This window comes from Anser brachyrhynchus (genome assembly GCF_964034855.1).
Source record: "Anser brachyrhynchus genome assembly, chromosome: 1".
NCBI classification, from domain to species: domain Eukaryota; kingdom Metazoa; phylum Chordata; class Aves; order Anseriformes; family Anatidae; genus Anser; species Anser brachyrhynchus.
In genome coordinates this window covers 192,907,437-192,932,090 of record NC_137694.1, presented here as the reverse complement: position 1 = coordinate 192,932,090, position 24,654 = coordinate 192,907,437, and the positions used below count along the sequence as shown (strand labels likewise).

At 45.9% G+C, this 24,654-nt stretch overlaps 1 protein-coding gene across 4 annotated transcripts in view; it reads right to left on the bottom strand.

Annotated features, from left to right (window-relative positions):
* Positions 1–12,498, bottom strand: part of LATS2 (large tumor suppressor kinase 2) — a 47,308-nt gene extending 34,810 nt beyond the window's left edge. The window contains exons 1-2 of one of the 4 annotated variants that reach the window (XM_080591213.1): positions 12,083–12,498; positions 7,201–7,779 (exon numbers count right to left, since the gene is read on the bottom strand). In XM_080591213.1, the coding sequence (XP_080447339.1) occupies positions 7,201–7,539 (339 nt within the window). In that variant the 5' untranslated portion in view covers positions 7,540–7,779; positions 12,083–12,498. The remainder of the gene's footprint in view (positions 1–7,200; positions 7,780–12,082) is intronic. The other 3 variants (XM_080591215.1, XM_080591212.1, XM_080591214.1) reach the window with 3 other exon arrangements.
* Positions 12,499–24,654: the final 12,156 nt, after the last annotated feature.

Here is a 24,654-nt window from a genome sequence, read left to right as displayed (position 1 = left end):
ATGGGCGTACCCAATACGTAAGAAAAACAGCAGCTGCCATCACCAAGTAAGCACAGCTTGAAGGTCCCTTTCCTCTCTCCTTATTACTTTAGGTAGCACTGCATATGTGCATTTGCAAGTCGCAGAGACAGCCAGCACCCAAGGAACAAGGGGTATCTGGGCTGCAGCCGGATTTACAGAGGGTTATGGGGTGGAGAAGAGGCAGGCAGGGCATAGAGCTCACCACCGCGCCAGTCACTCAGCAGGAACTGAGCTCCGTGCCCAAGGGAGCACCACCAAGCTATGGTCTGCTGGAGAGCGATGCGACCGACCATACGGCAAACCAGCTCTGCTGCTGCTGCGCCACGCAGCTTGCCCACCTTCAGAGCAGCAGCGGTGTGATTCTCAGCCCCTGCCTCCTGTGCACGGCCATACCGCTCACTGCTTGTCCTTCCAGCAGCGCCCTGGTAAGAATTCGGTCAGCATCTTGAGTATTGCAAGAAAATTGACATGCAGTTGTAATGTACCATGTTTTCAGAAAGCGTAGAGTCACAGTAACTTCGTTCTGCCCTTGGGCAAGCATACCAAGATCAGGTAATTGTATTTTATAAACAAAATACAGGAAAAAAGTAGTTTAGTCCCTTTTAATGTACTAGATTATCTTATGCAACTGAATATGGCAACAGTATTACCATTTCTACACAGCATATCGATGAAATTTCCCCTTTAACTAAGAGTTAACCTAGTTTCAGTTCTGCTGATCAAATAACTTCAAAGTGTCTGCAAAATATTTTTCCTGTGGATACAGAAAAAAAAAGGGAGGGGGGGAACAGGGCAAGGAGAATTGCAATTTTAAGTTGCTCTATGTATATTCAGCCGTGCTTTAGAAAAATACTCCATGCTACTGGCATATACCACATGAGAAGCAGCCAGAGACTTATTTGCTTTCCACTGACATTCAATTTGCAGCTTTAAAATAAACTTATTTAGTTTAGCAACTATCAAAAAAATAATTTAGTTGAGGGAGCTAGAATTAAATGAGTTTCCATAATGAACCCCTTAGATTACCTCTAACAAGGACTGCAGCGTGCAAAGGCCTTTGCATTAGGCCTTCCTACTGCCATCCCTCTCCAAGTTTAAAATCTTCTTCCCGTTTTTATTTTTAAAAACACATGTGCAGAGATGCTATTTTTCAGGCTCGGAATAAAATCACACTGGTTACTCTCAGACGCTGAAAACGACAGCAGAGATTTCGGCTGAGAGTGACAAAACCTGTGAAAGGAACAGTTACACCCTAATACTATTGTGATAGCAGCTTCCTGTTACACTAATGGCAACCTTTACTTTTGGCCACAAGGGCTTTTCTATTCAGAGACTGAGCTTAATGCTTATGCGGAATTTCTACTGACAGTGATGAAGCCATTTCCTTTTTTATTAAAAAGATTCATTGCTCGCCCTTTTCCTAGCAATTACATTTCCATAAATACAAGCTAACCCTGTACCCTGCTACAGCGATACAAAACTTTACTGTTCTACTCACCCCAAGCTTCTAGAATTATTATCTGACAGGAAGAATTAGTTCAGTTTAATATAACTCAGGATTCATACGGACCTACAGTTGAAATCTGGCATCTGATTCCTGTTCTGTCATTTCAAACAGCCCTACAAGGATGTCCCAATTTATTCGGTGTAGTTTGCCAAAGAAGAAAGGAGACCAGCAAGAATAAAGGGCAGAATTTAAAATTTTCTGCAGTCTTGTTCAGTGCCATGTTAGCGTCCAGCTGCCAAGAAACTACATTTCACCGCGAAAAGAAGCAATCACCTACTACTGCTAAAGAACACTTCTTCCACCATGAAAATTCAAGAGGAGAGACAAAATTCTTCATCTCCCTTCTGCAGGACTAAGTCACACTTGCACACGAGATCCACAGAGCACCTTTCCTAAATACATTGCAGGAACTGCCTTGTAACACTTAGAGGATTTAAGTATGTTCACTAAGGCAGGAGCATCAAGAAGTAACAGCAGTACGGGAAGGCTGGAGACAAGAGAAATGGTATAAGAGAGAGAAAAATGTCAGCAGGTATCAGCTCAAAAGCAATCCCTGCCTCCTGCTTTCAGCCCCTGGAAAGCCATGACTCACTTTTTTTCCCTGAAGCAGCTAAAAGCTGAAATTACTTGGATAGCCAACTTCAGGCAAATGGATAGGAAAACACATCCCTTTACAGGCCTTGATGGAAGAATACTGCAAGATACCAGCAACTTCTCAGAAGTTAAAAAAAGAAATAGAAGAAAAATTAAAGGAGAAGGTTATGAAATGAGCTCTTGACATAGCTAGCAGAGAGAAGACAGAGGGAACAACCTACCTTCGAATGAGGGTAGTAAAAGAGCACACCAGAGACTACTGGCCTCAATTATGAAATCTACTTCAGCTGCTAAAATAAAATTCTCCCCCTGCATTCAGCAGTGAGTGCCCTCATTTAGAGGCCCTTTTTTTCCCTCATAACCCAAAAATACTTACTCCTTCCTGGCCTGCAAAATACCTCGAGATGACTCTGTTGCCACCTTTGACACATGCCCCACAAAATAATCCACGTAATTTTCTACTAGCTCATTCTTCAGTCATTTTTCATTAACAACTCAATCTCACCCAAAACACACAGAAGATGACTAAGGTGTTCATCCCGGAGGTTCTGGTATGTAACTGAGCAAGCAGAGCTCTCACACAGGTAAAGTTCATCCAAGCAGGAGACAATTTTGCCACGGGACAGGCTAATGTTATTAAATTAATTCCCCCCCATTTGCTCAGGACTATTACAAGATTTGCTGACCTTGAAGGCAGACTGTATTTCCTAGCCTTGCCCTCTTTAGGGAATCTATGGCACAAGATACTTCACTACAAGCAGAACTCCAGGCAGGAACAGTCTGTAACACTGTACAAAACCAGAACATGGTGCTTCGTCTGCTTCCTCTTGTTGCTCCAAGGATTGGATAAAAAGACTCAAGTCATACTACTCGTTAACACGCTGCTGGATACCACATGGATTATATGAGAATATGTAGGACATAAAACCCCATATAGAAAAGAAAAACCAGAACACCAATTCCACGTGCGTAACAAGAATGCTTTCTGCTGGAGCTTCGTTTGCAACAGGAGAATTTCCCTCACTTAAAGGAGCACAAATATTTGTTCTAATGGAGATAAATGTTGCATTCCCCATCCCAAAAGTTTCCCCAAGTCAAGTGCAGTTCACAAAGCCAGGTGGAATCCTTGCCAAATGGGTTAAACAAGAAGGATGCAATCCCTGATAAGGAGACCAAAGGAATCCTGGAATGCGAGAAGAAAAAAAACCCACATACTTCTACAAGCTGAGTTCCAAGAATTTAATGTAACACAGACAACAAGATGGTCAGCTTGATATTCTTATATATTACAGTAGCCACAAACACCATTCCAGTTCCTTGAAAGACCCTGTAATTAGTGCCCAGAGGACAGAGGTTCCCCTTAGGAATGTGCTGATACTGGCACAGGTGGGGTGTACATGTTTTATTACAGAGTTATTCCAAAAAGCCTCTAGAAAAAGTGAAGCATGAGGACTTCCATGCCTCACGTTCTCACTGTCGTTCAGGGTGTAGTGCATGCTGCACATTACTGGAGATATGCAGCCTATAAGAAAATCCTAAAACATCCTTGTTTGTTAAAAATAGCTGCCTGGAGATCTTCATCCAGAAAGCCCACCACCGCTCAGAGAAAGGGTTTGCTTGAGGAAAAGAAGAGACAAGTGTATAACGTGCCTCAGTTCATCTAGGACTGCTGCAGCCCACACGAAATCACAATGTCGGCGGCTGTTTGTGCTCGGAGGAAGTACAGTAAGTACAGTGCAGCCCATTCAGGTTGGTGGAATGCCGCGGATCACACACTCAATTGCATCTATTCATCAGGAAAACCCTGCGCACAGCAGCAGCTGCAGTTACCGCCACGCCCCACGCCCCATCCAGCTGCCCCAGGTGATCGCAGCGGTTCTGCAGCCCGCAGGACGGACGCCCCGCGCCCCGCTGCCTCCTTGTCACGCCGTCGAGGCCAAGGAGCTATATTTACTAAAGAACAGCGCATCAGCAGTGCTTTTGGCTTCCAGCTTTTGCAACAAATAAGGTCAGGCCTTTTGCAGTCATGTTCGATGAGTTTCAAAACAATTTATGCCGCGCTAATTATTTTTGATTGAAACTCGCTAAATAATTACTGTTGAAAAGATGACTTCAGCAAACAACGGGCAAGTTGCTCCATTTGAGAACAACTATGACTAATTACGTGTGCGATTTTGTCTCTTTGTAATTAAAAAAGAAAGGGTGCCATTCGGGATCCTTTCAGGTCAGCAGCCAAGTCCCTGTTAAGTCTTTGGGGCCAGATGTCACCACAAAGTCACAAGCTACACAATGGCTGAAAATAAGGCTTCGTGAAGGCACCCGGGCCACTTAAAAGGACACTTGTGGCTCCCTGATCAGTTTAACAGTCTGTCTGCACGTGTAACATCTCTGATGACTGTAAGTGAAAGACACAAGAGTTCTGTATTTACTTTGTGAATTACCCTGCATTTTATACCCTTGTTAAGTTTACCAGCCAGCCCGTAACCGATTTCCTGTCTGCGTGAGTCTTTCACAGAGAGCGAGGAAAGTAGTAAAACATTATGATGTTTCCTTTTTCTTTAATTAAGCCAATTTCAAATTGATCTTAATCCTTTCTCCCTCTGCACCTTCCCCTCCCAACAGGCACAACCCCGAGTCCTTGGGCGGAACAGGGAGCTATAAACCCTGCCTTCATGTTACCTGAGAGCATCTCTTGCAGTACACCCAGTGACTGCAGTTGGAAAGCTAACTGGAGGTATGCTAGGTGAGCAAGGCTCCTAAGAGTAACAAATTCAAGTATATTTTTCCCATTCCCTACAGTTTATACTCCTTCCTCCTTGCCACTGCTCCCCTCCACCCTTCCAGAAACCCAACAAACAAGCGGGTCCTGGCACGGCACCCGCTGGCCCAGAGGGGACTAAAACCACCCTCAAAGGACCCGAGGTTGATCTGACTCTGTTCAGCCAGAGACCCGTTGGCTGCCTGCTGGACTGGAGATGTCCCCGCAGTAGGGATTTACAAGTTTCAGTTCACAAGCAGGGACGAGGGAGCTTGGGACGGCTGATGAATTTATTCCACATCATGCTCTGCAACAGCTCAGCAGCTAATTCAAAACAGCTCTGGCACCAGGAGGAAAGGAAGAATCTGGAGGCAGTAATCGAGCCTGTCACCCTACCCCACGCCATCCCCAGGGCCAGACCCCATTCACACCAACTCAAGAAGCTCCATTCATTCATTCACAGCCCTCCAAGACAGCCAAGCTTCACACGGCCTGGACCCGCAGGAGGAAACAGAGCTCTTTTAGCCACCAGGCTCCAGTTTTGGAATCCCTGTCTGGACTCCAGCCAAATATGATCCTGCTTATGCTTCGGCTCGAACTCAAAGTACACCTGAGGGATGGCCCCACTAACTCCATTTCCAAGCAACAAGTCACAGCTAAGGAAGCAAGCTAAAGGCAAGGATGGAAGAATCACAGTCAGTGAGGAAAGATGGAAAAACGCAAAACCAAATTTAAGGAGGTTGCAGAAATCTCCACATCAGAACTGTGCTCGTTTTCTGTAAGATTTAATACCATTCTAGCAATATTCAAGGCAAAACAGCTAAAGATATTATAAGTGTTACACGTACAGCGCATTACACCATGCTCAATAGCGAGACATTTTAGCAGGTGCTCAGGTATCTCTGTTTTATACATTGGCTTGACGTCTCCGCGCTGCAGTGTGCTCAACAAGCTTTCCAAGATTTCAGTCCAACAAGCTTGTTCTGTGTGTGAACGATTTGTCCTTGTAACCTACCAAATGTACATTTCCAATCCAGAATCCAGCTGTGCTCATTTAACCTTGGCTCATACGCACGGGGAGTGTTCTCATCCCAAACGGCTAGGGAAATTTAGAGGGTAGAGTTCTGAAAAACACTGCTTTCATGGCACGCTTAAGATGACAGAGAAAATCCTCAGTTCCACCAGCTGAATTATTCACCACAGCGGCTTGTTTCGCGGGGCGAGGAAGTGTTTAGGTGTACTGCCGCAGTTTTCACTGGATCTGCGATCTACTCTGGCTCTGATCATCTCCCATAGCATAAACTCTGGAACAGAAGCAGCCCTAATCAACGTCTGTATAGCTCCAAAGAAATGCTGCCTGTTTGTAATAATGCCTGATGTTAGCCTGGTTACACAGGCTCAGAATATGACCTACGAGAGTCAGACGCTGCCATGAATGAACAAAGGTTAAGTTTTGAAATCAAGGAAATACCACTGAAAGCACGCTGGGTTTAAGTCTCTCCAGTGTACGTCTAGGACTGTGAACTGAAATACTTGAGCTTGACAAACAACTGCCATTCAGTCACGGGGGAAAAATGTTATTTCTACAACAACCAGAACCCAGACCAGAAACAGCACACTCACTCTCTCTCCAAAGAGAAATGCTGAACTGTTCCTGGACAGAGGTGAAAGTCAACACCAGAACTGGAAGTACTGGTATGTGCAGCTTAACCCCGAAAGCCCATGTTCTGCACCAGGTGAATGGTTGCTGACTTGGTGCTGGAACACGTTCTCCATCCCAGAATGGCAAAACCATGTATTTATGTGCTGAGTCTCTTCTCTGAGACAGGGCTACCAGCCCCTGACAGAAGCAGAGAAGAAGAGACATCCAGCCAGTTCCACCTGCTTCTTGCAAACAGCAAGGGAGATTCTCCAAAGACCATTTAGTGTCTCTGTCATTTCTTCCACTTGCTTCTGACAGTGAATGCGGTTTAGATGTGCTAGACAAAATGCAACCCTAACACTCGTACCTAGAACCTGTTACAGTACTGAGGACAGAAGAGAAAAAAGACAAGCTACCCTGTTAAGCCTTATGCATCAAGTTGAGAAGTCACAGAAATCCCACAGGTCACCATGGCCATCTTTAACACGGATTTGCCCCCGTGTTAGGCATGCCTCTCAGCTGCAAGTTCACCTCCTACAGCAACAGGACTGCCAGAAGAGTCAGTGTGTTTCGTCAACCAGCACACCTGATAACCACCATCAAAACCCTTTCTTCAGCCCCAAGTATAACCTTGTTTTGACCAGAGCGACAATCCCCCCTCCCCAAACTCGTACGTACCTGATCACAACCTGCATTCACCAGCTCCTGGAGCATCTGCCGATTTACTTCAACAGCCGCTGTAGTGCCCGACTCATTCGCAAAGGGCAGCAAAGAATATCTGATTTCTCGTAGAGCTTTCTGGTAAGGTCCAAACTTGGGTGTCTGTCTCATCTGCTGCTGCCTTGCAGCATCCTTCCCTACTAAAAGCTTAGGGTCCAGAGAAGTTTCGCTGCCCGGTCCAATAGGCAGCCCCTGACCTGAAGATTTGGATGGTTGCTTTAAACCTTCTCGAATCTCTTGTAATCTTTGTCTGCTGTTTCCAGAGTATGTCGTAGCAGGAAAAGTCTTTGGCCTCATTGTTAATCCAGTTTTCTCTGAGCATAAATACAGATTTATTCTTAGTTTTTCAGTTACTTTAGTTCTAGAAAGTGGCGCTTGATGGTATCAATTTCTTGTAAACATAATCCTTCAAAGAGAAAAGAAAAAAGGCAAAATCCCGAAGAGATCTCTGCCAACGTTTTACTTCAGCTCACGATCTTCATGTTTCCTACAGAAAACGAAAATCCTTGGAATCATCATTTTGCAGACTGACAGTGTCTGAAACAAAATAAAATAGAAAGTACATGCAATTAAGTTGATATTGTAAATGCCTCTGAAGGGACAGCATGATGATTAATCAAGTGAAAGTGAATCAGTTTAACCTATTAAGCTGTCACAGCTGGATTCCCTTTAATTATTATCACTTTATCTGTTTTCAAGAATAGGATTTCAAAAGGCTTTCTCAACATAATCAAAGAAGCGTTTGTCTTTAAAGTTCTATTTTGAAAATAAATGAAAATAAAAACCTCAAAAACTACAAAGTTTAGGAATTTCATACACTACCTAACTGTGGCAAGATTCCCACCCAATTGCATAACCAAGTCCTGGACAAGCCTATCCGATTTCATAATTAGGGAAGAGTATGCTCATGAAACATTTCCCCCCCACACTTCAGATTTTGTTTGTTTTACACTAGCTGAGCTCAGTTTCAGACGTTTATGAAAAAGATTTATAATGGAAATATTGATGACTCTAACCATAGCAACTTCTAGGATTTCAATAACAAAGTGAGTAACAGAAAGACAAGACATTTTGCCACTCCACATGAATATCTTAGAGAAGTTTGAAGGTAAGAATTCTCCCCAGAACTGGAAAGAGGGGAGAAAAAGGGGGCGGGGGGTGTGACTGATATTTCCCTTAGCTGTGCCTAATAGGGAAGAAAGGGAAGACAAGGAGAAGGAGCTCTTCAGTAACAGCAGGAAAGCCAGAGCCAGCTCAGTTAAGATTAAAGCAGACAAAAGGCAAGGCTGAGATACAGCTGCACGCATCTCTTCTATGTACGGCAGAGGACAGCTACACAACCACACAGCAGAGCTGAGCTACTGCGTAGCGTGTGATATCCCTACAGCACGAAGATACAGAAAGAATCCTTTGTTTCCTGAGTCTTTGTGGCATCCTCACACAGTGGCGTAGGTACCAAGGATGCATTTCAGAAGAGGATTAAGGAGATCGTTCATCAGAAGTGTCACATGCTACTGATGCTGCTTCCACAAGTTCACTTCTGCTGCTAGCACTTGCAAAGTGACTCTACGCTGCTGCTCAAGCTGCTTTGTTGAAAAGGCTGGAATTCTGTTCAGGTGTTTTGAAACCTCAGACACAGAAGATGGTAAAACTCTGGATGTTATTGGTCACTCAGAAGACGACAACTCTCCCCTGCTGTTCCCTTCCCCCAGCTTTGAGAAGGGGGCTTCACTTCTGATCACTGCATTTTTGGCGTCACTAAGAGCTTCTTCAGAAAGTATTTTCCACTATTTTTACACACTGACAATCAAACTCGACTGCAGCAACCATTCCTGTGCTAGCTACAGCATTCCCAACAAAATGCCCGTTTCCATACTTTTACCACCACTTCTCACAGACAAGCAAACAGCTTAACAGAGTGAAGGCGGAGGGTCTGGACACATTCACTGCTGAAGCCCATCATCACTTACTCACTAGCATTGGGTCTGCTGAGACGGGGTCAAGCTTTCCTCTAAAACCAAGCACTGAAAAAAGGAAAAGCAACAGCGAGGCCAGCCCCTGGACTCCTTTATGGTAGCTCACCACTTTGAAACACAGGCCCCCAATCTAATCACTTTAGATATTGTCCACGTTACGCTCCTAACTACACATGCCATGCACAGCTCTACTGGGAAGTTTCCATACAGCTTAACATCAGCCCTGTCCAGGACACATCTCTGCTGACCGTGGCAGAGGTCTACACCGAAAGCTGAAGGATCAAACTGCCAGAGAACACACGAGGAGGGCACACACATGGGAACACCCACATCAACTTCTTGCTAACGCTGAAACACCGAGCTGTCTAGAGGTTACTTGTCACATACTAAAGATCTTGAGCACTAAGGATTGCCTGCAACCCTAACTCTCATACAGGTCTGGAAGTGACATAGACATCCACATTGGACAGGGTTTGTGACCTGTTTTAAAGAAAGAACAGCTTTGTCACATTTATATTTTGATATTTTTAAAACAAATCAGCTATTAGTCAAGGAGAGATCAAGTTTTCACTATTCTCAGTGAAGATAAAACCAACTGAAGGATCACAATGACAGAATTTTGTCTACTTAAAGAGTTCAGCAACAGACAGTACACAGCCTCAGTAATGTGTTTAAAAAAAAAAAAAAAGGATGGTATTGCAGCCTTTTAGGACTACATCATAACTAGCCAGTACTTAAAAGATACAGAGCAATTAACTGGTCTATGACTGTCCTTCCTCTTCTGACAGCAGCAGGCACCATATGGCTGGGTTTAGGAATCTGGGTTGTTCTTCCTCTTTTCAGACCCCGTGCCAATCCTCAGGCCTGGGACGTGCGGGAAGAGCTCGCGACCCCCCCCACCCTTTTCCCACAAAGGACTGCTTTCCCACTTACACACATGCTTCACATAAAGAACTTCGGTGACCTTTAGCCTAGGCTCGAGTCTAATAATGCTAGGTCAAGCCAGCTGGCAGCTTCTTCAGCTTACGTTCACAATACTGCTAAACCAGAAAGAAATGTTGATTGTTTAGACAGCATGAATGAGAACAGCAACAGCAGCAAGTACTGGAGCTAACTGTAAGCACACTTTATATCTTGCAGAAGTTTTTGTGTTTCTTTAAAAAAAAAAACATAAAACTAGATACGTAAGACAAGCCAAGAAAACAGAACATTAAGTTTTACAGATGATTTACAAAGAAAGACAAGATGCCTGCTTTTTAAGATCTTCCTGTGAATAAAAGGGCTGCATGTTTTAAAAGAAGCAGAGCGTGTAAGTATTTGACTGTTCATCTGCATTTGGCTAACTCCAAATCCTTCTAAAACTCACCTTGCCTACAGCATGTATATATCAGTAGACTTCTTGCCATCACCAGAAATATTTTTCAGCTTCAATTCATTCTGACTAGATACTCCTAAGGTGTTTTCTATTCAAAATGTTATATATCTTGTGCTGATTAGAAGCTTGTCCGTTACTCTTAAGATAGAATATTACAAATAAGAGTAGCATCACTTTAATTACATCACAGTAGAACAATTTTTGAATAACTGGCATCTTTTTTTCCCCTCATTTGAGAAATACCAATAGCTGCTCTCGCAGCAACCACAGTGAATTTATATGCTGAGGTCTGTGCTCTCAGCAGCACTAAGCAGTCTCACCAACAGGCTGCACATGCTGGTGGCTCGGCAGGGCTGGGACACGGGCAAGAAACTACAGCTCAGATCTGTTTCAAGAGCAAAGTCCCGAAGCCTGAGCTGGTGAGCTGCTTCCGAGTGTGTAACTCTGCAGGCACCGCGGGGAGGAACTAGGGATGTCTGCTGAAGTAAGGAGTAAAGTTTTAAGAAACTGACACAACTGCTATCTCCCACTCAATTTACTGGCATAGCACTGTTTTTTTTTTGCTTGTGAATTCGTGGAAACACACGCTGGCCACTTTGCAGCGAAGGTCTGAGGCAGATCCAGGGAAGGGGGGTTCAGGAATTCCACCGCAATACAAACCATGCTCCCCCTTTACAAGCAAAGGCATGCTGTAAGCAGCAAGGAGCACCGAAATGAGGACCTTCCCCCAAACCATTCCTTCATCACGTAACAAAACCACCCAGAAGTAACTCTGTGCAAGCCCTAAGCACCGTCCCAGTCCGGCACTGGGGGAAGCAGCTCACCTTCCCCATCCCCAGCAAACCAATCCACGGCAGGACCTGGACATTACGCACAACTTGTTGGTTTTTTTTTTTCCCTTCTTTTTTTTGCGTCACTCGGGCGAGCGCCTTGGGAAGGGCAGGGGACACACTTCAACCCAGGGGAGAGGCCGAAGGGCTGGATTTTGGCAGTGACCTTCAGCTGGCGGGCGGCAGCCGGAGCCCCGCTGCTTCGGCGGTGGGGCAGGGGGCCTCAAACCCAGCCTGGACACCTCAAGCCCCCCTCTTGGAGCCCCAACCCCGTTGTTTTCGTGGGCAGAAAGCTCCCCAAAAAATATTAAGACCGGGCTCCGGCCCGGGACAGCGGCCTCCTGTCACGGGGGGGTGGGACACAAAATGTCGGGCAGGCGGCGGGGCTGGCCCGGGGGGAGGCTGGGGGGGGGTGAGGGACATGGCAGCCGCCTCTACGACCCCCTCCCAAATATTTCCTCAGACGGGACACGGCACCTCCCGCCTCCTTTCGGCAGGGCGCTGCCAACTTTCTCCTCAGGGAACCGAAAGCAGAAAGAGGGGGGAAAAAGGGGAAAAAAAGAAGCGGGGGGGGGGGGGGGGGGGGAGCACCCGAAGCCGGGTTAAGGTAAAAAAAAAAAAAAAAAAAAAAAAAACAAACGTCACCCTTCGCTCCCTACCTCACCTCCTCGGGGTGCCCGGCGCCGCCTCCGGGCTCCGTCACGCAGCGGCTCGGCGGCGACGGGCGCCGCGTCCCCGAGGGCTCGGGGCGCTCTCCTCCATCTTCCCCCTCGGCCGGCCCGGGCGCCGAGTGCGGGGCGCAGCCGGGACATTCGCTGCATTGTTAGCATTCCTCGCCCGGCACGTGACCGCGCCGCCCGCGTCATCGCACCCCTCCCGCCACATACCAGCGGGGGGAGGCGCTTGGCGGCGGGAACGGCCGCTACGGCGCCCCGTGAGGGGGGGTTGTGTTTATAGGAACCGTGTGGCACTTCGGTCCTTTCCCCAAAATCTCTGTTTTACCTCACAAACAACTCCTCCTGTCCCCCCGCTCCGCCGCTCTCCTCACAAACAAGTCGTCGTGTCCCCCCCCCCCCTCCGCCATCTTCTTCCCCCCTCTCCTTCGCCCGACGGGCCCTCAACCGCCTCACGATACTTGCCCCCTCTCCTCCACTCTTCCCCAACCGCCTCAAGATAAAGCCCCAAAGTGGTCTCGATGAGTGGTGTTATCCCGACCGCGATGGTGATGGCGATGGGAGCCCGGCCCGCTGGCAGAGGGGCTTGAGGGTCGCTGAGGTGTGAGGAAAATGGCACTGCCTCAGCCTGTGGAGGTGGTTGGGGAAAGGTGTGAAGAGAGCTGACGTGGTGTTTGTCAACAGGCTGGATGCCCCAAACTCTTTTAAATCAAATAATTTTGCAGTGAGGCTCTATTATTATCATTATCCCTTTTATTCTCAACTCATTCCACACATTCACAAAGCACAGCATGTCTATCAACACCTATTTGGGCATTTCTTCTTCAGGACTGTGGGCTCTTATTTGTTCGGGGGGGGGGGGAGATTGCTTATTTTTAATGTATTTATTTTCATCAACAATGAGGAGACAAGAGGGTTATGAGGTGCCAGAGGAGGACAGCCAGGGAATTCACATCTGGATCAAAAATTCAGACCCAAGCTGCAATGGATTTTTGGATGCAGAGCTCATATTTAAGCTCATTACAGATGGAACTGCCTGGATCCGAGCCTGTTTTTCATGGAAGCCTGAATATTCTAATTTCAGATATCTCTGTGGTCTGTAACAAAGACAATTGTCAACTAGAAACAGCTCACCCCAAAAATATAGCAATGTTTGGATCTGGGAAGAAGGTGAGAAGGCTGGCTTTGGCCCCCTCAGTGTGACAGGACACTAGCAATAACCACGGAACACTAACAAAGATTAAGAACAGTAAGAAAATAACCTCTTCTGTACATATGTGTATAGTTAGATCATTAACGTGGAAGAAGACTGCAGTCCTGAAATACAACTTCAAAATCCTTGAAATCCTGTTGCAGAACTGGGAGTAGGAGCTCCATGCCTGATTCATTGCAAAGGCTCTCTTCTCAGCCTGGAAAGGTTTCTCTGTTGTGTGAAGGGGAAATATTGGTCCTGTGAACACTTAAGATGCATGGTTATCTTTACTTACATGAGCAGTCCCACTGTCTTCAGCAAGACTGAGAGCATGTATAAAGAGAAGTCTGTGCATAACTCTCTTTCTAGTATGGGAGCTATATTTGCAGTCTTTTCTGAGCCATGGGGACTATTTTGGCGAGTAATGTTACTTATGGACGGTCCTATCTAAAGATATTTCTTTGGGATTGTTTATCATCCTTTTTTATGTTCTTCTTGCAATCTGCCAATAGCTTATAGTTGACGCTGGTTTGGAAGAAGGCGGTGAATGTTAAGTGGCTGCAAATAGACTGCTGTATTTCATGAGAAAAAATACAGCCTGGTGCACGGAAATTGTTTAGCGTCTTATTTGAGGGCAGCCAGTTACTGTATATAAATTACTGTCGGAATTTCAGTAGTGTCCTTGACTGGAATATATTGCAGGGAGTAGGGGGGGAGGGAGCTTCTGGCTCTGGGGAGCTAAAGAAACCCATTAGACTCAGAGCAGATTCCAGTGTTGGCAGAGTATTGCAGGGTAAAGTGGTTCATTTTGCAATCTTCAAATACCTGCAAAACTGAAGTAAATTTTAAATGATACGACAGATGCAGCATGGCTTCATTTTCTGAATTACTGCTGTGCTTAACCGATGAAGCATAGCAACGTGATTGCCCAAACCAGCGATTGCTCAATGGCTTGAGACCTTTTCCCAACAAAGTTCAGGCTGGCTTAAAGGAACAGCATCAAGATAAAAATTGCTTAGTCTGTGCTAATGTGTTCTTTCGTAAGATTTGGTTGTCATCCATATTCTTAAATCTAGGTAAAACAGATCTGTTAATTTATTTTTCTCCATCGGAGCTGTTTGTTTTCCTTTAGCATTCCAATCCACCTGGGAATGAAACTCAGCTGCACTATTTCACCTCCCGGTTCCAGCCAGCTGCACTTTCTGAATTTCATGCATTTGCACAGAACTGCTGGGTTTGAATTCCTACCAGCAGCATCAGGTACAAGAGAGAGAGGTTACATCTGCTCCCACAAAGTACCTGTATTTGGCTGGTCCACCACAGATGAGGAGACTCCTTAGACTATTTCTGCCTTTAGAAACTCAAAGTATTAGTTCAAGTCCATTGAAAATACTAAAGAAATGGAATTCAGTTGGGCTGTAGCACGATAAAACAACTCTGTTAAAACATGATTTGATCTCTGGTTTTGGAGATGACTCTGTATCAGTCACATCTTTCCTCCCAGCCTGTGTTCTACAGAGCAAGGTATTGCCGCAGGGAAAGATGCTACATAAAGAGAACAATACAATTTGTCTGTACCAGCAAATCCGTTTACAGGCTAGACCATGAGATCATAATCTGCCATGTGTAAGGGTTAGTGTGTTATTCATGGCTCCACTTAAATGAGTTACTCTGCTGGCTCCATGATCATTACAGCATCCAGCCCTTGCCTGAGCAGCTGTCTGCCCCACTGTGTGGGTACGCTGAGAGGGAGCACAGCTCCACGGCTCCATGTTTTCTTCTTCCTCCCACCTGAGACAGCAAGGGAGGCAGGAGCTCTGTGCAGCTCTCTCCCATCCCCTCCCCTCTAATGCAGTGAGTCTCCTCATCCCCCTGTTCTCTTGTATCACCGCTAGCTGGGCCACGGTGTGAGCTTCTGAACTATTATATTTGGAACCAACTACCAAATTGTGCTGCTAAAAATACTCGTAACAACCAAATAATTGTGATGTGGGTGGATGAACTTTTCTCTGCACAGTACTGGTAGTCAATAAAACCTTGAACCCATTCAGAAAACAGAAAAGAAAGATAAAGCAGGATCATCAGCAATGACTAGTTCTCTGCCAGTCTTTTTTCAAACAGGAACAAACACACACAAAACGATTATGAACATGTAAACATGTATGTGTGAGCAGACAGACACAAAGAATTTGCTGACAGCGACACCCTTCACTAGGACAACATGTCTAGAACAAACCACGGTGATACACAGTCAATGATGTGCAAGGAAAAAAGACTGAGGTAAACATCACTGAAATGTATTAAAACAAGAACATCTATTTTGCTTGCAGAGTGGTACTGGGGAATCAGTACGCAAAATCTCCAATGCTAAACCAGTGGGAATCTTCCCAAACTTCCAATGCTAAACCAGTTAGAAACAGGCGTTCAAAGTCCAACATGGCATGGACAATGCAACCTGTAAATATAATGTGTATGTTTACCAATGATGCAAAATGACAGTCGTGACAGGCAAAGCCAGGCTTATGTGTTCAGTAATTGGGAGGGTAAAAAACCCTAAATTCTAACTAAATTCTAACCACAGTTTAGATACGCTTTTTTTCTTCTCAGTCAGGACTGTGTCTATGAGATCCATCACAGCATTTGTTTTGGGTGTCAAGGGGGTAGCAAATCTAAGAGCTGGTTCTTTAGAAATACATTTGATTTCAACACAAAATGGGTGAAATAGGACAAATCTTACTTTGAAACTGACTCAGCTTTGCAGAGGAAACACAAAGCCAGGCTCACTTCACTGGGAAAGGCATTGTGGATGCTCAGACTGCCTGTATAGCCCTCATGCAGAGGGGTTCAAACCTCTGAATTTCACAAAGACCCACGTTCCTATGTACTCTGCCCCCAGCCCCAGACTTGGTATCAATCATTGACTTCGGCCGGAGCCTGAGAGGGCAGCAGGAATGTCGTGACTCTGTGTGGAATTTCACCAACATCAGCCAGCTGTGCTCTCCATTTGCGAATCAATCAGCCAAATTTTCAAGTCCCTGCAGTCAGCTTGGTGACATTCCTTTCTTCAGATGCAGTCCAGATGGCTGTTGAACACCACGGCCAACCAATTCCAAAACGTTAGGAAATGTTCTCAGGCAGCGCCCTTCTGATCCTGGAGAAAATGAGAAGGGGGAAATGCAGGACACATGAAGCCCTGGCATCTGGTGAGGGCATCCAGCAGCCATCAATCTGGCCTGTAATTATCTTTTCATCAAAGGCCTGGCACGGTAGCTGTTAGCTTCTCCCGGCATAACAATACCCCCACCAGGGCTCTGCCCTTCCTGCCACAGATGCCCGAATGATTCACACCCGAGACAGAAAGAAAAGGTGTGGGAGGAATGCGAGTCTTGGCATGGTGCAGAAAGAGAGGGACTCTGGAACCAGCGAGGACAAAAGTAGCTGTGCAAAGTGGCTGTGTGGGGAGGGAAAGAACAGGAGAAAAATGAGGGAGCTGGGAGAAAACCCTGCCCTGGGGAACTAATGAGGCACCTTCCTTCTCCAGTACCTGGGAGAAGAAAATCCCAAGAAATTCTCAGAGACACTGGAATGGAGGTGAGAGGTGGGGATTGGGAAGCTCCTAGAGGAGTACAGGGTGGGGAGGCAGCACCAGGGCATGTGGGGAGGAACGAGCCATGTGTGTAGCCTATGGAGACTATAAACTGTCCCTGTCCTCTACAGACACCAGCGCAAAAGCATTTTACAACCATACAGAGACCATCCAAGGCTTCAAAAGGCTGATATCCTACTAAAACATTTCCTACCGATGATGAGGGAGGGGGTGATAGCCAGGTCTGTTGGGCCAAAGGTAGCACAGTTCAGCTTTTCTCCATTCACTCACACGTTTTAGGACTGTCAGCAAACTGTTTCGCTTCTGCACCTCATCTTCCCTGTCTGTAAGGAAAAGGGAATGATTTGCACGTCTTGGAAGGACTAGGAAATCTCTGGATGAATGGCTTTCCCTGTGAGCTATCATTATTTTAAATTGATGCCTCAAAGCCCAGTGGCGTAGTTTAACATTGATTTAATAGAAAGCTGTGTTCATTTCTACGATAATTTAGTGTACCTACTTAGAAGCCTGGTATTAAAGTCCTGTATAGCACTACCCACTGGAAAATTATACATTTTTTAAAGTTTCTATCTACTACCATTTGCGTTAGACTGATCTAATGACTGAATTTGAAAACTGTTGACTGTAAGGGAATTTATATTGCCACCTCTACAATAAACTGCACATATTTCAAGCAAGTTTATCAAGAAAAGGATGTCTTTGATGTTTCTCAGCTGTTAACCTGAAGTCAGTGTTTTGATGTTTTCTGTTACTGACTTGGAGTATGGGAGAAAAAATCTCCAAATTCCTCTGATAAATTTGGTTTACAGGAAACATGAAATCTGGAAAGCAGAAAAAATGGTGTCTCATTCCACTGGGAATACAGACATAAGTTATTATGTTGGTATACAATGACACATACTTTATTGAACAGCACATACATAGGGGAGATCTGAGATTTTTTAGATAGGACCCTGGAGGAGAGACAAAGATGACACGAGACAGAGGCTATAATCTTCTCAAATTAAGCCCCAAAACAGAAGTGAACAAAACTTTCTTGAAAGCAGGTACTTTCAGTTAGTTACCCGCTTGCAATTAATGCCCAGTCAGTAAAGCTAAACATCACATTCCCCAAAAGCACCGCCAGAAGTGTACCTACTAGGTGGCTCACCAGAGAACCCAGGCAGGAGTTTGCCAGTAGGGAGGCTGTCAGCAAAATGTCATACAGATGCAGCTGTCGCAGAAGGGGGATGCACACAACCACACGGCTCAGATCCTCAGGGTCAGTTAGGAACCCACATCCATTTGGTTGCAAACTAGACTGAGTCACAGGCATTTAACCACGATTACTCCTAACCCTTCTAAGAGCAAAACACTAAGACCTTTTCAGAAAGCCTCAAGGTGTTCACATCTTGGAAGCTGGTAAGATCCTCCTTGTCCTAAGACAAGGCTGAAGGTATTGCTAGCGAGAATAAAGGTACTAACCAAGGATTTTAACAGTGAGGACTGTCAGTACAGTATCCCTGAAAATTAAAACTAGGCAGGTTACCACCATCTCAACTTACAAACATATAAATGGTTCTCTCCCAGCTAAAGGGTAGAATTGAGTCAGAAGTTAATAGGCTTTAAATAGGCTGTCTTATCAGAAGCAATAGAAGGAAAAGCAACACTTCAGAAAAGGACATCCTAAAAAGAATGTGCCAGATTAGATATTTGAACACGTTTTGGGTTCCCGACATAATGCACGTTTTAGGCTAGATGTGGGACTTGGAGGAAAGCATTCCTCTTCTAAGATGCCCTTGGATCAGCCAGAATCTACAGAAGCAGGGAAGTAGAGTTGGAAGATTATCAAAAAATAGTGACCATGGTAATGAGCTTTGGATCAGATCTTTCAACAAGACTTGGATCCTGTAAGCCTTGTTATTATGACTAAATCAGATCAAAAAAAAAAAAAAAAAAGACAGAATTTCAAATGATTAAATCCTGAAAGAAAACTGGACATGGAACAGAGTAAAGGAAGGGATAGGGTAAAAAAAATGGGCACTGACATGTGTTGTGAAGTGCTATTAATATGTATTCAAAGACAATTAAAATAATAGTACAGATGGGCAAGGAAGTACAACCACGGATAAGAGAAAGACACATAGTTCAGAGGAAGAGAGCTAGACAGATTGCAGATTGACATCAGTAATGTACAATGGAAAAAGGGTGAGCCAATATAGAAGAAGAAAGTTCAGCTGTAAGAGAGGTTGAACTACGTGCACTCATATATTCCATATACACTGAATAAGACCACCATGGAAACAGGGATACAGGTCAGCTATAGGCAGAAGTGGTGAGCTTTTAAAAAAACTATTTTGTCTCTGTTTTTATTAAGTCTGCTTTTGTATGAAAGTGTGTGGGAAATAGGTGACAGAAGTGACCATAAATTAAGACCACGCTAACACAAGACAATCTCACACAGGAACAGCTACTGGGCAATAACATTGCAGACAACTGTGGGTCAAGTATGAAGAGTCAGAGGGGATGTCCAGTCTCTTGGTTCCAGGCTGCTGCCTGGACACAAAGCTCTAAGGAAACCTGTAAGGCTGAGGTCTTGTCCTAGGCAGCCTGTAGAAATTCCGATCCTCCTCGCCTCTTTGACACACAGTAATTTTCCAGTTGTGCTGTAAGCCCAGCGCTGCGTCTCATTTGCCTAAATAAACTGGCTGTTCTTGGTGATTGTGCCAAGTGAGCTGGCCCTGTGTTGGCATACCTGTCACAGCCGTGCAGCGCAGCGGGGCGAGGCCGTGGCTGCTGGCTGCCAGCATCTCTGGAGCTCAGAGCACTGGGGGGTTGCAGCACTCTCCTGTTCAAGCTCTGCTTAAAAAAGTGGCAAGTTCTCAGGGCTGCTGCTGAGCCCAATGCTCAGACACCACATTTCTGGGGCTCTAAGATGGGGCCTGAGAGCTGAGCAGTTGTCCGGTGCAGTTGTGATGGCTCCAGAGTCTGCATGAGCTCCAGAGGCAGCCTCTGCTGTTTGGATCGCCTGCAGGAAATAAACAGAGTAACACACAACTCATCAAAGCACCTTAAAGCAGCATAAGAAACTCCAGTCAACAAACCTCACGTGTTTTCTTGGGGGGGAGAAAAAAATACTGAGTAGAGGAAAAACTACCGTCACACCTCTGTGTACTCTGGGTGCTGAGGTCCTGCATGCTTTGTGCTTGTTTACATACCTTTATCAGCAAAGAAAGACAGCAGAAAACTGAGAAAAGGTATTTACTAATGGCTGTGAGATGAGTGACCTGCACAAATAAAATGTCTCGGCCTGAATCCTGCAGATCAGTTAGTATAATCACAACTGGGATGAATGGAGGTAACTATCTCCCTGGATGGCCTTTGCAATAGAAACATAAAATTGCATGTTGGGACTTGTCATCCATTTCAAAAATAAAGCTTTATGGAAATCAGGCCTGGGATTACAGCCCCTAAAATGCTGTTGTGGGGAAATTGAGTGAGGTCTGCATAGGAGCCTGTGAAAAATCCCCAACTGTCCGTAATGACTAGAATATCATCACAGAATAACATAACTTGAAAACAGTATCCAGACCGAAAGACATTTCACTCTAAAAACGCTTCACAGCCGTGGGCTCCCACTTGATGACTATCATTATCCCCGCTTGTCTGTCTTCCACCCAGTCTTTCAACCTACATCTATTTTGAACTTGCTTCCCACACCAGCCACTGCTTTTAGCTCGCTTCAGCAGTACGCACGGGCTTATCAAAAAGCTCCGCAGCAGTCCTGGACAGACTTCCAATTTTTTGCTATTCTCTCCCAGTCTATGCTGTACGTTACCTTTGCATACTGTGTTAAGAGCTCATAAAACCTGAAGTCCGTGATTAAAGGAAAAAGGCTTTGAATGGCAGGGGTAGTTTTATTCATCACCAGTCACTGAAACTGCAGGATGGATATGAAGTGATTTGCAAATAATTAAAATGCAGAATTTGGTTAACAATGAGCATCACCAGCTGCCTGACTCTGTAACTTAAATGAGTAGTCTTCTGTGAGGCTTGGGATATTGTAAACTCAAAAATTGTAGAATTATTATACTGTAAAACAAAGTGAATAGTGACACACACGTCACAACAGATTGTTTTAAGTTGTTTTTCGTGACAGCGTGAAAACACCTCAAGTGGCCCTTACTTTTCCATCACCATGACTACAACTCTTTGCCACTTGCTCCAGGTGCTGTGAATTCAGGTGTTTACAGTTACTCTCCAGGGCTCTTTGTGCTCCTTTTAGCCTACCAGTTCAGTCTAATTGCTCTTTCATCTACTTTCCCCCTCTCATATGATCACATTTAACTCCAAGTGCTCTATAGCACTCTGCAATGCCAAATCCTTGCCGTGCATGTAGCAGCAGGGCAGGCTCAGGATGTTGTGAGCTTCTGTGCACACCAGGTCTGTTTAACTGCCCGTGGTGTACGAAGCAATAGGGGTGTAAAAACCTGAAGTCACTTTTTAAGAAGCTATGTACCCAGCTGTATCAGTGCAGCGGGAGATGTTTGGCTGCCTGGTGGCTCCTGGAACATCGCTCTCCTGCCCAGCATGCCCCGGCGTTTCAGCTGTGTCTTTCTAGTGGGGAAATGATTTTGTATCCTGTCCGTGACTGCCCAATTTCATATTCCTGTTTTGTTTTGTTTTTAGTTTCTTCTCTTGAAGTCCCTGTTGCTATTACATATGCATTTTGCCTCAAATGGCTTTTTTTTTCCCAGTATAAAAGTATCAGTACTCTCTAAATCGGCTTTTGGTACTTGAGTTGTTTTCACTTCTTTCATTTCATTGCACATAACCAGCCTCTCATTAAAGGTCTAATCTGAGGCTTGTCGTTTCTGTCTCGGTATCTTCGTCTTCTTGCAGTGGCCCTTCCTTTCCGATCACCATGGCTACGATTATTCTCTGTGCTCTGGCCATTCCTCGCTGCAGCTGCTGTAATCTGCACGTAGCTACGCCGCAGGCTCCCCTGTACTCCTTAGCCTAACCAAGAGGGGGTAATCTACGTCCTTCTCCCCCACACTTTAAGGACACCATCTCCTTTCTTAATCCTTTCATTGGCTTTCTGCCTCCTCACTCACAGGGAGCTCTCTCCTCTTCAGTTTTCCTCTTCTGTTCCCCTCCGGTGCCCGCTTCCCACACCACCTCTCGGCTCCTCCCAGCTGCTCTTCGGTAGTCTGCATTTATTTTGGTCGCTGCATGTGTATACAGTGAAATAACAGCAATTTCACAGGGAGGAGAACTTACACACAGGTTGATTCCCTGACTCCTTAAGATCATCTTTGAGAACCTCAGCAGGTTGGAAAAGACACCCCGGTGTTTCTGAGTGGCATCCCGTCCTTCAGCCCCTGGCCTCTCCCTCCTCAGCTCCATCCTTCAGCCTCCTGCCCTGCTGATTCTTGGTCTCTGCAGGATCTATTTTTTCTCTCAAGACAACTGCTTCATGGTTTTTCCTGACCGTGTTTGACTCTGAATTCTTTGGGAATGAGATTAGTTCACCTTTATAGTGCCGTATAAATGCTTATCCCATCATAATTATAGTAGCCAGTGGCTCAGACGTGCCGTGCTGTGCTCTGGGAGGAAGCAGACAGATTTCCGTGCGTCACGCAGAAGAAAGCGACAGGCTGCGTTCGTTCGTTAATTAAAACATTTCAGTGACTTTAGCTTGAGCAATATCAAACTGCCTTGGATAGCCTACATGTGCCTCAGTTAAGATTTCAGATACGATCTCCTGCCGGAACTGACAAGATGCCCCGGTAACAGCGACAGTCAGGGTGAAGCACAGGAACAGAAAGCGTGACCCTGTCTGTCCCCTCACCTTCTGGGGCCTTAAATATTTCCAGAAAACTCTTTGTGTCTTAAAGTTTGAAATACCTCCCTCATCTTTTTCTGGATTTATTGCCCTGACAGGTTCAAAGGCCCTTGGGCCTCCTTCAACTAAATTAAACACAGCATTGGCTGGGGTAATGGTCACTTCTGTCCTGAGCCAAGGAAGGTCCCAAGGGCCACGGTGTGTTAATCCCGTGTAGCATCTGGCCTTCTTTTTGGCTGGTTTTGTTTGTTCGTCTGTTTGTTTTCATAATTAAGCAGCTGGACAAAGTGTGGGTCAGCCTTGGCCCACATTGTTATACCCAGACTCACCAGAACCAGAGTCAGTGAGCGAATATGAAGTAAATTTAGTAAGGCTGTACAGCAATTCAATAATTTACCATGAAGATAAAAGGTGATCTGCACTGACATCAGGTCTCTGGTCACCGCCTGTCCGCTCAGAGCTGGAACAGGCTGTCCAGAGAGGCTGTAGAGTCTCCATCCATGGAGATATTCAAAACCTGACTGGACCTGGTCCTGGACCACCTGCTCTAGCTGACCCTGCTTGAGCAGGGTTTAGAAGTAGAGAGATGATCTCAAGAGGACCTTCCTTCCTCAGATAGTCCATGGCTCTAGGAGCTGGGCCCTGCCCTGGTTTGTATCACCTACATACAGCAGAGAATTCCTACATGGGCTGCAAAGGCCTTTGTCTGAAGTCAAAGCAGGGTGGGGGGAGGAGGAACCCCATTCATCCTGGCACGAAAGTTCAGCTGGAGAATTGTTCTTTCCCTAACCTTATTCTCTCCTAGTCACGTTTTTGATGACTAACACTCGGGAACCCAGAGTTCACCGGGCTGAACTTATTCACGGGCCGAGCATTATGAAAGCGCCCTCTGAGGCAGTTTCCTCTCCCGCTGCCACACCATTGAAGGCAGCCCTGACCTTCAGGGACCACCCTCTTCAGGAATGGAGGGTTATTCAGCCTGCATCCTGTCTGGGAGCCACACGCCCCTCCTGAGCAGCCGGTGCGGGTCCTGACCGTGCGTCTCGGCGTGTTCCCGCTCCCAGGAGCGCTGGCTTGTGAGGGGGGGACCCACGCTTCCCGGTGCCAGGTCAGAGCGCTGATCCCTCTGGGCACACGCGGCTGAAGCTAGATCAATCCCACAAACCTGCCGGCAGAGGTGTCAGCAGCTTGGCTGGCTTCAGAAGGAAAACACACCCTTTAGGTATTGGCTTGCATATCGGTCGGCCTCCGCCGAATGCGTGTAGGAAGCAGGGATCTGGCTCCCACTAATCCTTATTCAAGATAAGCCCTTTGAAGTGCGTGTACGCTGCAGGCAGGGCCAGCCTGGCAGTTTTGCCAAGTCGGTGAAACGTTTTGACAGCAACTGCTTTCCTTTTCCCCAAAACAACAACTGGCTCTTGTTCTGCCTATTTTAATCCTGAAAAAAAAAAAAAACCCACCCCAACCCTTGTCGCATTTCCGTCCTGCTCTCCATTACTATGGGTGAACACCATTGCCGCCGCAATTTCCCTCATGCATGAATAAAGGGGCTGATTGCATACAAATCTCCTTTTTCTCCATGCCCAGCCCTACTGGGCTGAGCACGGCGCCTGTCCCGGGTCTGTACTGGTCCCAGCAAGAGGCTGGCGAAAGAGGGCAGGTTGCGGAGCCGAGAACAGACTGTGCTTGCTGTTCCTCATGCCAGTGAGAGTCAACGCAGTCCTTCCTCACAGAGCATCACAGGAATGTAAGGCTGGGAAGGATCTAGTGTAGGCTGTCCCTCTTCACTCTGGCATATTTTTGTCTGGTCTTAAAAACTCCAGCGCTGAAGATTCCTTGCATTTCTCCTCAGCAGCTTGGTCTAGTGTTTCACGTTGTGTTTGAGGTTTCCCCATGTGCAGATATCTAGGGGGTTTCTTTTGCTGCCCAGA